At 41.1% G+C, this 13,561-nt stretch overlaps 1 protein-coding gene across 1 annotated transcript in view; it reads left to right on the top strand.

Annotated features, from left to right (window-relative positions):
- The window catches only part of ctnna2 (catenin (cadherin-associated protein), alpha 2), a 335,256-nt gene that overhangs the window by 295,616 nt on the left and 26,079 nt on the right, over window positions 1-13,561 (top strand). The window contains exons 10-12 of the mRNA XM_069665324.1: window positions 1,594-1,686; window positions 2,815-2,971; window positions 3,947-4,147. Of these exons, the coding sequence (XP_069521425.1) occupies window positions 1,594-1,686; window positions 2,815-2,971; window positions 3,947-4,147 (451 nt within the window). The remainder of the gene's footprint in view (window positions 1-1,593; window positions 1,687-2,814; window positions 2,972-3,946; window positions 4,148-13,561) is intronic.

Raw genomic sequence — 13,561 nt, 5'->3', positions numbered from 1 at the left:
TTCACATAAAGGACTGCAATCCATCAATGTGCTCATTGCTGTCATGAGTAAAGAGACAGAGCTCTAAGCAAGAGTCCTCTAACACAAATTTGATTTACCTCAATTTAACTCAAACAGTGACATGTGAGCACTAGAAGTGCTAATACAGACTGGCACCTTTTGCTGCCAACAGGCATGTGTCTGTTTAGCTCAGTTTCAAAGCCGGGGCTCATGCTGAAATCTGATTTACTTAAGGATGGTATTGGATTATACAGAGTTTGAAGTTATGAAAATTAACTGTGAAGTGCAGTGATACCATGGAGATATATGATGACTTCACATGGGAATAGAGCAGACTGCGTGGGTTTCTGTCAGGAAGGGATTGTTAGAGACGAGGTGGTTTGAATTTTATTACAGCACCTCTGATGTTCTTTTCACCTTTTTATTTATGTTACCCAACTGTCCACAGTCTGTACGGAAATGCCATCCATCAAATATGCGTCATTAAAAAAAACGCCATTTTCTTCTAACAAAATAAAACAACCCTCCTACTTAACCACTCTTGGTTCAGGCTTTGACACCCGCATGAAGAGAACGGGGGTTCAGGTGGAGCGACACGTTTATTTATAAAATAAATACAGACCTGTGGGCTGCTTATACTGTATGTCCTCTACCATTTCTAACGGTGTTCAAATATATGTCTAATAAGCGTGATCAGCTCGGTAACTTTTTGAAACGGAAGCTCACCGTCTCCTACTTCCTGTCGGAACACACAACCTCAAGCTGTGTGTGCGCTGCAGGTGTAGCCGTTTCTAAGAGTTTAAGTGTATCCCTGTATCAAAATTAGCTTAAATTCCAGTGCAGAAAAATGACATGTGATACGCTTATTTCATGCCGGAAAACCTCAACATAAATCAAAGTAAGAGTTGTTTCATGTATAAAAACCATCTGGCACCTTAATTATACAATAAAGCAGCTCTTTGATCCACCGACACCGATAATGTTGTAGGCATGCTAGTCATGCATCGCAGGCATGCTGGAAATGTGTACGTAATGAGTAAGGCTTTCTGTATGTACATTGTGTGAACCTGGCCAGTTTTGATCTGAATGGATCCAATTACCTCGCACCAACCGAGCGCTATATTCCAACCTGTGCTTTGCCACTCTATAAATCACACACATTGTTGACATGCATTCCCTCTCTGGTAATATCAGTGTACCATTAGCGGGCGGCAGAAATATCTGTTGGACTGATGCGACATCTGTTTCATCCAGAGCTCATCTACATATTTATTCCTACCTACTGTCCAGCACTAAGAGGAAATAGGCACCTGTGTGATGAATTCATGTAATGTAAGTAATGGTGGACAAAATGTAAAACCTCTTTAAAGATGCATTTTAAGGTAAAGCTGGAGCTAATATGAGGCTTAGATGTCATCAAAGGTTTAGTGTGGAATTCCATCCTTGTGTTTCCTTGCTGAGCTAATGGGATGTGTCAGCGGGGAGTCTGCTGTCGATGGAATGGGGAAACTGTTTTGTAACCTTGACCTTTGAATAAAAAGCATTCAGCTTCACGCCATAATCATTGTCTTCTTTTTTTCTTGCTTTATTTAGGTGGCCAACCTGGCGTGCTCCATCTCCAACAATGAAGAGGGTGTGAAGTTGGTTCGAATGGCAGCCACCCAAATTGACAGCCTATGTCCACAGGTGAGGATGTGAAAAACACTTAAATCCCATAATAGAAACCTCTCTACACAAGCACCAGACAATCGTTTGGTAATTATAATCTCCTCTAAATGCACTGTATCTTTGGAGAGTTTTTAGGATGCGAATAGCTGAGTGAGAAAGAATCCCAGTTGGCAGAAAGAAAGGAAGAGCTATGAATACTGTGTAGGTGGACCTTGAAGTGCTGTTTCTCAGGATGCAAGCAAAGGAGGAGGTTTGAAATCGATCCATTGTTTCCAAGGTTAACCGTAGGCCTCATTCACATGGGACCCGGCAAGAGAAATGGAGCAGTAAGGCTGAATGTAAGATTTGGGATGTAATGCACGGGCCTCGCTTTGCACACCTGCTGAGACCCACTTACTCCGCAAACTTGGGGTAGAAAGCATCTCCTGATACCTCTTGGCAATGCCTAACACAAAGACAAAAAACATAATAGACCCAGACTTTGTGACTGGGAAATGGGAACACAAAGGAGGTGGAACAAAGAGAAATATTTCCATCTGCTCAGGGTAGAGTCCCTTATCTTCACACATGCAAACACACACACACACACACGCAGACAAACACGCAACCTCAGCAAGCACCATGTCCAGATCAGAGTGTCTCTTTCCCCACATCAGATTAATTTCACAAAAAATCATATCTAAAACACAAAATGTGAGAAACAACACAGTGCTATTTGTTGGTAGAGCTGACTTAGTAATGTGCTAAATACTGAGTCTCAGTGGACTAATCAAAAAATAAAAGAAATTAGGGACATAATTTGCCGTTTTTATTTTCATCATTAAACCATAAAATCCTCTGAAGTGTTGATCTTTTTTGGCTCGGAGCCAAATGTTCTATCTTACATGGAACAGACTCTTGAAGTTAATATACTTATCTTTGGAAAAGATAACCTTGCTCTCTTTGAACTGAACATTTTTAAAACATCCATGGGTCTTTTGCACGACACACACTTATGTTATTTCTTGAAACCATTGCACTGCACGTAAAATACATTTGTTGGGGTCTTATCATGGAAATTGTTGATAATAGGCAACTGATACAAAAAGGCCTTGAATATAACACAGTATGTTATTGTCATACAACAACATTCTTCTTCTATGCCAGGTGATCAACGCTGCTCTCACTCTGGCCGCCCGCCCACAAAGCAAAGTGGCCCAGGACAACATGGACGTTTTCAAGGATCAGTGGGAGAAGCAGGTGCGCATCCTGACGGAGGCCGTGGATGACATCACCTCTGTGGATGACTTTCTGTCTGTGTCAGGTATGAAGCAGTGCAGCACAAATCCTTTACCGGTGGAATAATTGAAGAAAATGATCTATAAATTCCTCATTTCCACCAATTTTCTAAGTTTTATTCAGCGACTGGTAGCTTCCAACGTGTAGCGGAAGGGATTTCTATGTGGTGGCTGAAGGCGAAAAAGCAAAAGAACCATTTGGATAATGGCAAATACGAAACCATGAAATGATTTAAAACAGGAACGATGGAGCAAATCAGAGAAAACAGAGTCAGAGAGCAAAACAAACTGAAAACAAATGATTATTTTTTTGCTCCTCTTTCTTTGTCTGTTTACATTTTGGTTTTTGTATTTGGCCCAGCCTCACCCAGTAATTTGTAAAATGTATACTAAGCTGTATTTCTGTAGATAGAAATTTGTAAATGTTTATCTATACCAGAGACTGTATATATAGATGGACGACATGACAGCTCCCGAAAAATGAAGCCAAAACATTTTGAGCGCCCCCTGCTGACTGGCTGCAGTTTAGGTCATAAAGCCCGTCTCCTCCATGTTAACAGATGGGACATGAGTCGAACTATAAAATCAAAATACACCGCTTATACATTTTTCTCAAACATGGTTTCATTATAGTTAGTTCTTATCATGCTGGTTTACGTCCAAGTGTTCATTTTTCTGAGAAGTTTATTTCTGATCAGTTATTTGATGCTGTAAAGAGGAGATTGACAGCTCTGTTGACAAATACGGCTCCTGCAGCCGGTCTGTTCTGGATTAGGTAAATTCTTTGGGATATGTTGATTTTTGTATTTGGTATTGTTTATATATTGCATCTAGAACAACCCATTGAAATTCAGGGACAAACTTTAACCATTACCTTCTCTTTGAATTGAAGATGGCCGCTGCACACAACCACACAACCAAACATTATCTCTGCCACAAAGAGACAGCCTTGGGTCCCTCCTGTTCCATTCACTGCTGCTCTTTTTTGTGCCTCTCCCAAGAGAACCACATCCTTGAGGATGTCAACAAATGCGTCATTGCTCTGCAAGAGGGAGATGTGGACACTCTTGACCGAACCGCTGGAGCTATCCGTGGCCGAGCTGCCCGTGTGGTCCACATCATTAATGCTGAGATGGAAAACTACGAACCTGGGGTCTACACTGAGCGTGTGCTGGAGTCCATCAAGCTCCTGTCCGAGACTGGTTAGTGAACTGTACACCGAGATTGTGTGGCACAAAAAAATGTAATATTTAGCTGTGTATTTTTAACGGTTTCCTTAACCTTGTGCTGTGCCTGCATCAAACATTTTGCATCAAGCCTTTTGGCAAGTTAGGATAGTTTCATGCTGAGAAGTGCAACACACACACACACACACACACACACACACACACTAGCACTTCCATTAGCTTTCCAGTCTGGTCAGTGACCTACAGACACACCTTAATTGCCTGGCTGCCCAGCGTCCCACAGTTTGGATCAGTGTTTTGGCTCTAACACAAACCCTGTACGCCACCTGTTCACTCCTCTGCCACTCTTGCGTCTGATCCATATCTCAGCTGTTATTTTTCTCTGTCACAGTGTGTCACAGCACATTCCAGGAGACCTGAGCTTACCCCTGTGACGGACACGACTCAGGCCAACACATGTTTAGTCCCACCTATAGATTACTTCACACAGTATTTTGGGCATAAGCAGTAGGAAGTAAAAGCACTGTAACACTATGAACTTTTAGAGTGGTGCTTAGAGTGTGTTATGTTTGCTAAGAATACACTAAACTTACGCCGCTGGACTTATTGCTGTGTTTTTTCTTAGTTTTCAAATATAAGGCCACAAGTGCAAAGTAAGCTAATAGCATGTGCCATTACTCTGCTTCATTCTCCATTCAAAATATTGCAGTGTTATATTTCCTTTATCGATATAAAGTCGCACTATAGAGCTATTATTCCCTGTTCTGTTACTCTCAACACATGCACAAGGATGCACATGTATGTTACACATTTTAACTGATGCAATCCAAAGGCCTGCTAATGCTGTCACACTGTTCCACAGGTCTAGCTCTAACAGGCAGCAGCAGCATGCCAACATATGCAGCAATGCACTTACGAAGAAAGCTAGTAAACATGAGTACTTCGAATACTGGATTTAAGATTATTTTATAATCAATGAAATTCAGCTTTGGAAATGTTTTATGAGGAGGAAAATGCACTCAATGCATTAATTATAGCTCATACACCGACAATGCTTCTGGTGAGTAAGCACTAAATAAATAATTGCCTTTTGTTTGTTTACAAGAACTCCAAAGGGTCCTTTTAAGATGATTACTTATGAAATGATGAAATCAAATCGCTTACTGTTATGATTGGGGTCTTTATACTATTACGCTATTTTTGAATAAATAATCCACCAACTGTGCTCTTTGATGACACCAGCAGAAAAAGAAACTGCAGCAGTAAGGCATGGTAACGTAACAGGTACTGCAGGCTAACAATCACCTGGGTATATGAACACATCTGGTGAGCCCCAGGATTCACAAGCAGTATCTTTAGTCTAATCTGGCATACAGGGAACACAAGGAGGTGTCTGAGCGAACTGGTAAATAAGCAGCAGAGTAAAATTAGGTCAACTCAAGTATACAAGTTTGTAGAGCTCAATGATTTTAGCAGCTAGCACATAAAGCTACAGTAAGCCTTGAGGGAAAAACATCTGTGAGTTAGCCTCCTCCTGCACTAATAAAAGCTAAACTTTACCTCACGGTGCTCAAGCGAGCTCGTAACACAGTTTAAAGTGATAATCTTGAAGATTTTCATTCAAATAAATGTCTGTTAAGTCACTGTCTATCGCTGATTGAGGTAACACAATGGTGATTGAGCCTATGGCCCACTGATGAAAGCCTTTGCATTTGCAGTATTATGGACTGGGTGTCTGGTGTGACTTTCATGGAAAAAATCACAATCAGCGCCCAGTTAGTGATGCTTTTCCATCACCCAGCAGTGGTTGGTCTGCCAGAGAGGGTAGGCGGAGCTAAGCGGCTGCTTTTCCGGTCTCTGCAAGTGTTGTGAGTAAACAGTAATCTACTATGGCTGAACAAACAAAGAAAAGATCGATGACTACAGATACAACTTCAAAAATAAATGAAAATCCAAAGAAAAAGAAACAAATTCGACGCTCAGATGAAGGCAAACAGTCTAAAAAGGAACCTGCTAAAGGAACCGTCTGCGAGGAAAATCAAGAGTTAGAACCGGAGCCACACATGCAAAAACTGTCTGGATATCTGGGAAGTGTGCTCCCGCAATTACCCTTTATCGCCAAAGTGCCACCAATTATCACTTTAAGGCTGTAAAACTTCCACCTTGATTGGTGATTCTTTTTTAAACCTAGTAGGAGGGAGAAGGTAAGAACTTTTGTCAGTGTCAGAGTTTTGAGGCTGTGGCTTTTTCCTGGAGGCAGTCAGTACGTGTGTGCATAACAAACCTTGAAAAGTTGCATCTCCATATATTCCTTCATTGATTTCTTTGTCAGCCCTGGGGTGTGTTACAACTTCACATGTTGCCAATTTGGGTACAAAGGCATCCTTGTAACACACAGAGGGTTTGATTGAGCAGTGTGCGTTTTGTGTTTTTTTAATGCGGCCTTGTTTCAGGTATAATGTTACTATCTATTGTGTTAAGAAAGTCTAAACACAAAACAAGGAGAGAACAAAGAGTCTGGTGTCTCTGTTTTCCTGAGAGACTTTCTTTGCTCTATGAAATAGCTCCTCAAAAACAGGCACTAACATGCCTTTAAAAAGTGCACCATTATGAAAAGTACACAAACAGAAAGACAGGATGAAAGGAAAGAGGTAATTTAGGAATTATTCACCCGCATGAATCGAATTGGACCGCAATCCATCTTTTACACTAGCTCCCCCCACTCCCTCCGCATTGTATTTTTCCTCCCCCATCCATCCCTCCCCCGGTTTCTTTCTCTCCCATTAGAGCCCATTTAGCGAGGCGCGATATCTATTGTTTCGCTCGTTACTTTCATCTGCCGGGATAATTGAGAGACACAATCAGCTCCCCTCCCTGCTAGCTGCTAAGTCACAAACAGCATTAGGTGAGTCACGTGTGTTCACTAAGCCATCTGTCTGAGGGCCTTCTCTGGTGCTCTACGCCAACATAATGGACTACATAAACTACGACTTATACGGTATCATGAGCACATTCTCTTCTGTTATCGCATAATTCAGGGGTAATTAATCGATGGCGATATATGGTGGACACTTAAGGTCAATTCCGTATGACTATAACCTTATCACACGTGAACGCTATATAATCTTGCGCCACTTATATTAATTCTCCATGGAGTATGGAGCTTGTTCTTTGAGTCAGCAGCACCCCTGAAGCATCATGTCAGCATTCCTGAGAGCAACATATTGAGAACTGTTGATTTTGCAGCATCATATTGATCGCCCATTGAGTTTTCTCTGCCATGTTTTTTTTTTGTATGAGTTAACATCATCATTTCTTTATTTCTTTAATAACCTTGACTCCCTTTGCTGAGGCATTGACTGTATGTTGTTTTGCTCAACTACCTTTTTAGAAATGTATTATTTATTCCTACATTGTATGTTTTTACAGAACAAGGTTTTACATGAATTTACTCTGCAATCATATGACTGAATGGCAAAGGTGAAACATAGCCAACAGCAGCCTGTATGGATTATTTCAACCACCTACACATTAAGCCGAAGCACTGGGCTTTTACACTGGAACCTTTTAAAAGAACACCGTTGGCACATGTAATACTGAGAAAAATGTTTCACTTTGTCTCTAATTGAGGCTTTCAGTGATGTACTATTACAGTATGTATACATTTTCTTGAGAAAAATAATAATGAGGACCCACAGGTGAAGGAAAGCAAGCACAGCCAATATTGCAGCCATGAACTTGCGGTTAATATTTGATCTTTGCTAAGAAAAGTAACAGTTGCACAACATTCATGGAAATAATAGCCTCAGCAAATTTAACCCTTCTCAACCTTCTAAAATGTCTGTTAGAGCTGCAGTATTTTCTTTTTATAGCTGCCATTTGTGTGTATTTTATGTTTCATATTTCATAGTGAAGCCTGCAAAATATTAAACTCTCGAACTGGAAGATTCTGATCTCAGTGTCACTGCCGGATTTTGTAGGTCCAAAGAAAAAGAACAGGGGCGGCACAAGAGTACAAGAAAGCTACCAAAGTTGGTAGACGTCTGTTATTTGTAGTGAACATTACGACTACACACTCTTATGTGTGTCAAGTAATAGTATGTAAGCACAAAGGCGTCAGGACTTGCAATAAAGTCCACTTTGATGAAACTTTTAATGAAAATATTGTAAACAGCAGCTGAATGAAACAAACGCGTTTCAGCCCAAGGCCTCCGTCAGCGTTTCACAAACAAATGTTGGTGTGACACCTTTTTAAACAATCTACGCCAGGTGGCTTGTCCAACAATAATTAGACAATGACAATGAAATGGCACAAAAATACAGTGAAAATAAAAATACAATAAAGATAAAAATAAGAATGGAGTGAAGCTGATCATTGAAGTATCACCCAAAAATATCTCTACAAGAAATAAAAAGTAGAAGAAAAGAGTAGATGACCAGCACAAACGCATACATCTCAAAAAACATGCAAGAAAATAACAGCTCCTCATTTAAGCCCCCAGGAAACTCAGTTTGTAGGTGATTAATCCAAAAGGCCTCCCTCTGGAGGAGTCTCTAATCTCTGTCACCTCCTCTCAGTCGTGGCCCAACAGATTCAATCCCCATCAACCTCAACATACAGACTCCACCCAGTAATGTATGAATCTGTTCATTGTCCTTCCTAGATAAATGACAGTAAAAGTCAGGGTCGCGAGAGCCCCTCCTCTTTATGTCACAGCCCATAACCCTGTCACGGTTTATTCCCACCGTAACGACCCCCTCGCTGTGCTACACAGCTACTTATTAAAGAATAACAATGTGCACATAATTTTGATTTTGAAATGATTTAATTGTTTTCAAAAGGATTGTATTTCATCTGTAGACTCTACGGCTGGAACTGCATACATAGCAACAGCGATCGCTATACCCTTCTGAGAGTAGGCCTTCTTTTAATCCACATAAAACCGAACATTTCCATGGATGGTGGAGTGAGTCAGGGTGGACAGGACAAAACAAATGACCCCAGCACTAGAGAGAGGTCATTTTTCCCATACCTGTCAAAGTCTGTTGGCATTTTCTTTTCCATTGACCAGCCTTTAACCATTGCCACAGCCCATACCGTGTTCAATTTAGTATAAACTTCATGTCTGTCTTCCCCAATTTTGTCGATTTCTCCATCATCCAGCTCTGTTGGTCTTTTAACCTCTCTTCGCTTTACCTGTCTCTTTTCATCATCCCCTTTTTTCTTTTTTTTGCCGCAGTAATCTGGCTGTCTTTAAATAAGGCAGACTCTTTTTTTTTTTGGTAATTTATATAATAGATACAGTCCACCAGAGGCTGTGATTAGAAATATATCTGTAGTCTGTTATTCATGGCAGCAGTCTGTTATACAGAAATAACACACCGTAGAATGCTCTGTGAAAGCTGTGGTAGCACTACTAAAGCAGGGAACATCAAGCATACAATTGATTAGAATGATACACCATCACACAGCTGAGTTAAAAATGACTGGGGTCATGCCATGACTTCAAGGTAAGGGCGAAGATGATAGTCATTACAGATGCAGCAAATATGCAAGTCACCCTGGCTGAATGGCCTTTAGGAGAGCTGCTGCTTCACGATTTAACGAGGAGTCGTGTCCTCTCAATTGTTGGAGCTAATTGAGTTGTTAAGTTGGGGAACCGTCGCTTTGTTACACCAGCGTTTCATTGGCCCTATATTTCTCTTTGATGAAGCGCTGTTGTGCTTCCTCTTCCTGTTTCCCTCCTCGTGGCGGTGGTTGGGGGTTTTTAGGGACTACCGTGCACATCTGATCTGGACCATAAAGCACTTATTGATCCTTGTGAACTTTTGCCTCCCTCTCCCCTCAGTCCCTCGCAGGCCTGCTGTCTATGGATTCCAACACACAGTCAAGGAGAAATCTATAGCTGGGGGAAAGATGATTAAGTGTAGCTTAACAAAGGAAAAAGGATATAGGACCACACACTTTACTGAGGGTACTGAGTCCAATTAACTAGACTCCACCAAAGAATCAATAGCTGTCACCAAGGATTTCACTAAGCGATCTGAGCAGGGATTTTAGTGGAATTCATTTATGTGGTTCCCCTTTTTTTCCTTTTTCTCAGTGTTGTGCATGTGTTAAACAGTTATCCTCTCCCTGCGAGTGTTTGTGTGCGCGATTGGCTCTTTGTTTGTGTATTTGAGTGCTCCAGCGTTAACGCCTGCAGCGGCTCGTGCCAGCCGCGACCACTTGCCCGTCTTTGTGAGAGCTGACACATCAACACAGGACGCCTATCACAACTACCTGCACTCTGACCTTGTCTCAATTTTCCCATCCCTCTTTCTCATATTGAGTGTGGTTAGATATATGGCCGAGCCAAACACAGGCAGCCAAGGTACACAACTCTTCAGTGTAAAGCTGAGCCATAGATTCCTGACCGACAGTCTGCACATAGGCCCAGGATTGAAGCGTGTCCTTGAGAGGGACAAAAATCAATAGCCTAATGGGAAAGTGGTTATGGCTTCTCTCTCTTTTTTCCCTCCTCTCCCTCCTTCACTGAGACACTTTTCTGCCCACTAACTCCCTGTGTTTAAACTAATCTGCTCCTCAAAAAAAGGGACAAATTTTAAAGTCGATCATTAATGTGGTGCCTGGAGAGGGTAGATTAAAAAACTGATATATGGCCTAAGTCAGTGTGCCATTTAGAGAGGCACGGTGGCGTTGCTCCTTGTTATTACATCGGGGCACAGTAAATGGGATTTAGCCAGGGTTTTGCAGTGAGTAATAACACACATGCTCACTCTGCCACCCACATGTCATGCCTGTAAATCAGTGGATCAAGTGCACTAAAAAGAAGTGCAGTAGGGATTGAGGGATGAAAGTAAGGACGCTTCACACTGCCCACTTTTGAAATAATAGCTCGGATGCTACCAAACTTTGTGTCCGGCCTAACTTAAAGCAGCACACAATACTTTTAAGCTTTTAGTTTACTATCTTAGTAACACTGGTGGCCACCAATATAAAGAAGGAAGCAGTTTGTACTTAAGGAGAAATAGGACACCGACTCGGTGCACCTGTAATACTTTAAACGTTACAGAGCACAGTTGCTGAACCGCATGAGTCACTCTTTAAATTTGTACCCATTGTTGCAATGATGGGGAAAAACGGGTTTGAGCCAGAATGGGAAACAGATGGCAAACTCATAACTTGCGAGGATGGGCGGTAAGGTCTCTTAATCAGTGTGTAAATAGAGGTGGGAGTTACAGTAGGAGAGAGCGCTGATGAGGAAATTGCTTTGAGAGTAGCAGTGCAGTGTGAGGAGGACGGCGAAACATTTGAACCAAGGTGAGAGTGAGCGAGAAACACAGCGGTAAACAGACTGAAAGCACACGCACCAAAGTCTTCATCTCATAGCCTCAGATTTATCCATGAACTTTGATTTCATTTTCCATTCAGTGTTGCATTAATTATGCACTGAGACCAATAAACTTTGAAGCTGCTTAGATGTAAGATGCTCCACTATGTTTACCAGCGAGCCGCCAGCTTCATGTGTCTGCGGGGTTGGTGCTGAGCAGGCAGCGTAAGGAGGGAATTTAGAGCCTGTTTTGCTGAAATCAATGATGTTGCTCAGCAATGGTGCGTTCAATATTACATACGATGAGCTGAAACACATGAAGCACTGTCCAGCTGAGGGGAACTGCAGGGACCAGTTTATCACTACCACCTCGGTATGTCTTCCTGTTTTGGTCCTAAATCGTTGTGTATTTTATTGTTGTAAGTTTTGATAAGTGCGATACAAATAAACTTTATTATTATTAATAGAGTGAAGACGTTTCACCTCTCATCTCATCCTTCAGTTCCAACCTCTTCAGGTTAGAACTGAAGGGGTGAACGTCTTCAAGAACTTCCACCAAATCCAGTTGCCTTTTGGATTTAGCTTAGAACTACTATGACCTGGATGAGAACCTTCACAGACATGTAAACACAATCCATTGTGATATGCAATAACTTCATGGATCGCTTGCATATAGCAAAATTGGACCTGCCCAGTGGTGGTTCACACAACCCACTTACTGTACATTCGGCCCAAGTGCAGCAATGAATGTATGGCCTATGACACAGTCATGTCCCAGCAAACTGTAGAACCAAAGTTCGCCCTTCTCTGCCTCTTAAATTTAGGGGCGGCTACACAAAGTCCAAAAATTATGTATATATCAAACATAATGTCTGTCGATAGGGCCTGGGATAAAACAATACCCTTCCAAAAAGATAACTCAAAGTGCTTGTAATTTGACCTCTGGTGATGTAGTGTCTAAATGAAGCTGTCTTTATGTAAAATAGAGGTTTAAGCATCAAAAGGTGAGCAGTACATGCTGTTTAGAGCTCGTTAAACGTCTCAAAGGGGCACGCCATATCTGCTGTGAGGTTTTTAAGCATTCATTGTACTTCCATAACTTCTCACTTTAACTGTGCCTAAGCCTAAGGGGTGAAAAAAATCCATTCCTACATGGTCACATTTAATTCCCTTCATCATTTTTCAACTGGAATGAGTGAAATTGCTCCTTACCATCAGCAACTTTGCTCATTAAGAGCTTGGAGAACATTTAAATATTTCTATTTAAAACGCCTTCCCAGCAATTCCCAAAAGCCTATTTTACGCTTCTCCAGTAAGTGGATTAAACTGAATTAAAAATGAAAAGAAAAAGGGAGAGACTTTTTGTAGGGCCTTTTATGTTTGGTGAAATATAGCTTGTGTTTTATATCAGACAAATAAGTATACTGCAGATACACCTTTAGTGCAAGCTGGCTAATTGATTTAGTTTACTCTGCGTGTAAGAGAGGCGGAAAGTGCGGGGAATAATAATAAAATCACACGGTTGGCTTTTTGCTGGAGCATCAGCGGCCAACTCCCATCCTTCATTTGTCTCTTCCTCTGCTTTTATTTTTCCTATTCTTCTTCTCCTCTGCTAATCTACTTTTAATACAATTTCATGTTTTAATTATTTACAATGCACTTTTAATAATGTATCAAAAAAGTCTGTCTCTTTCTCTGCCTTAAATCATCACTAAATGTAACATAAAATCCCCGTGTCATTCTGGGGTTATTGGCATTTTTCCTGTTTAATAAGCACTTGCATATAGATAATGCAGTATACTATATATAGACCAACCTTTTCTGGCCGCTGACAGCCTGTCCAGGTAAATCAAAACCTTTGTGATGATAATTTGCCCTTGCAGAAAGTCCATCTAAAAAAAAACACATTATAAAACTCTGCTTTCAATTATTTTACCCAACTGGAGATTACCTAGAAAGGTAGCCAGTTAAATATTCAAACATTCAGTCCTTATTCTTGAACATTGAATGTCTATTCACATTCAGCACAATTCATTTGAACACACAAAGAGCATAAAGCTCCTCCATCGAGCCCGGCCAATTGATACTGACAACA

The sequence above is a fragment of the Semicossyphus pulcher genome, unplaced genomic scaffold (genome assembly GCF_022749685.1).
Source record: "Semicossyphus pulcher isolate SPU_LCO1_2020_fin unplaced genomic scaffold, fSemPul1.0.p SCAF_17, whole genome shotgun sequence".
NCBI classification, from domain to species: domain Eukaryota; kingdom Metazoa; phylum Chordata; class Actinopteri; order Labriformes; family Labridae; genus Semicossyphus; species Semicossyphus pulcher.
Note: the sequence above shows the minus strand (reverse complement) of the source record. Positions and strands in the feature narration are given on the sequence as shown.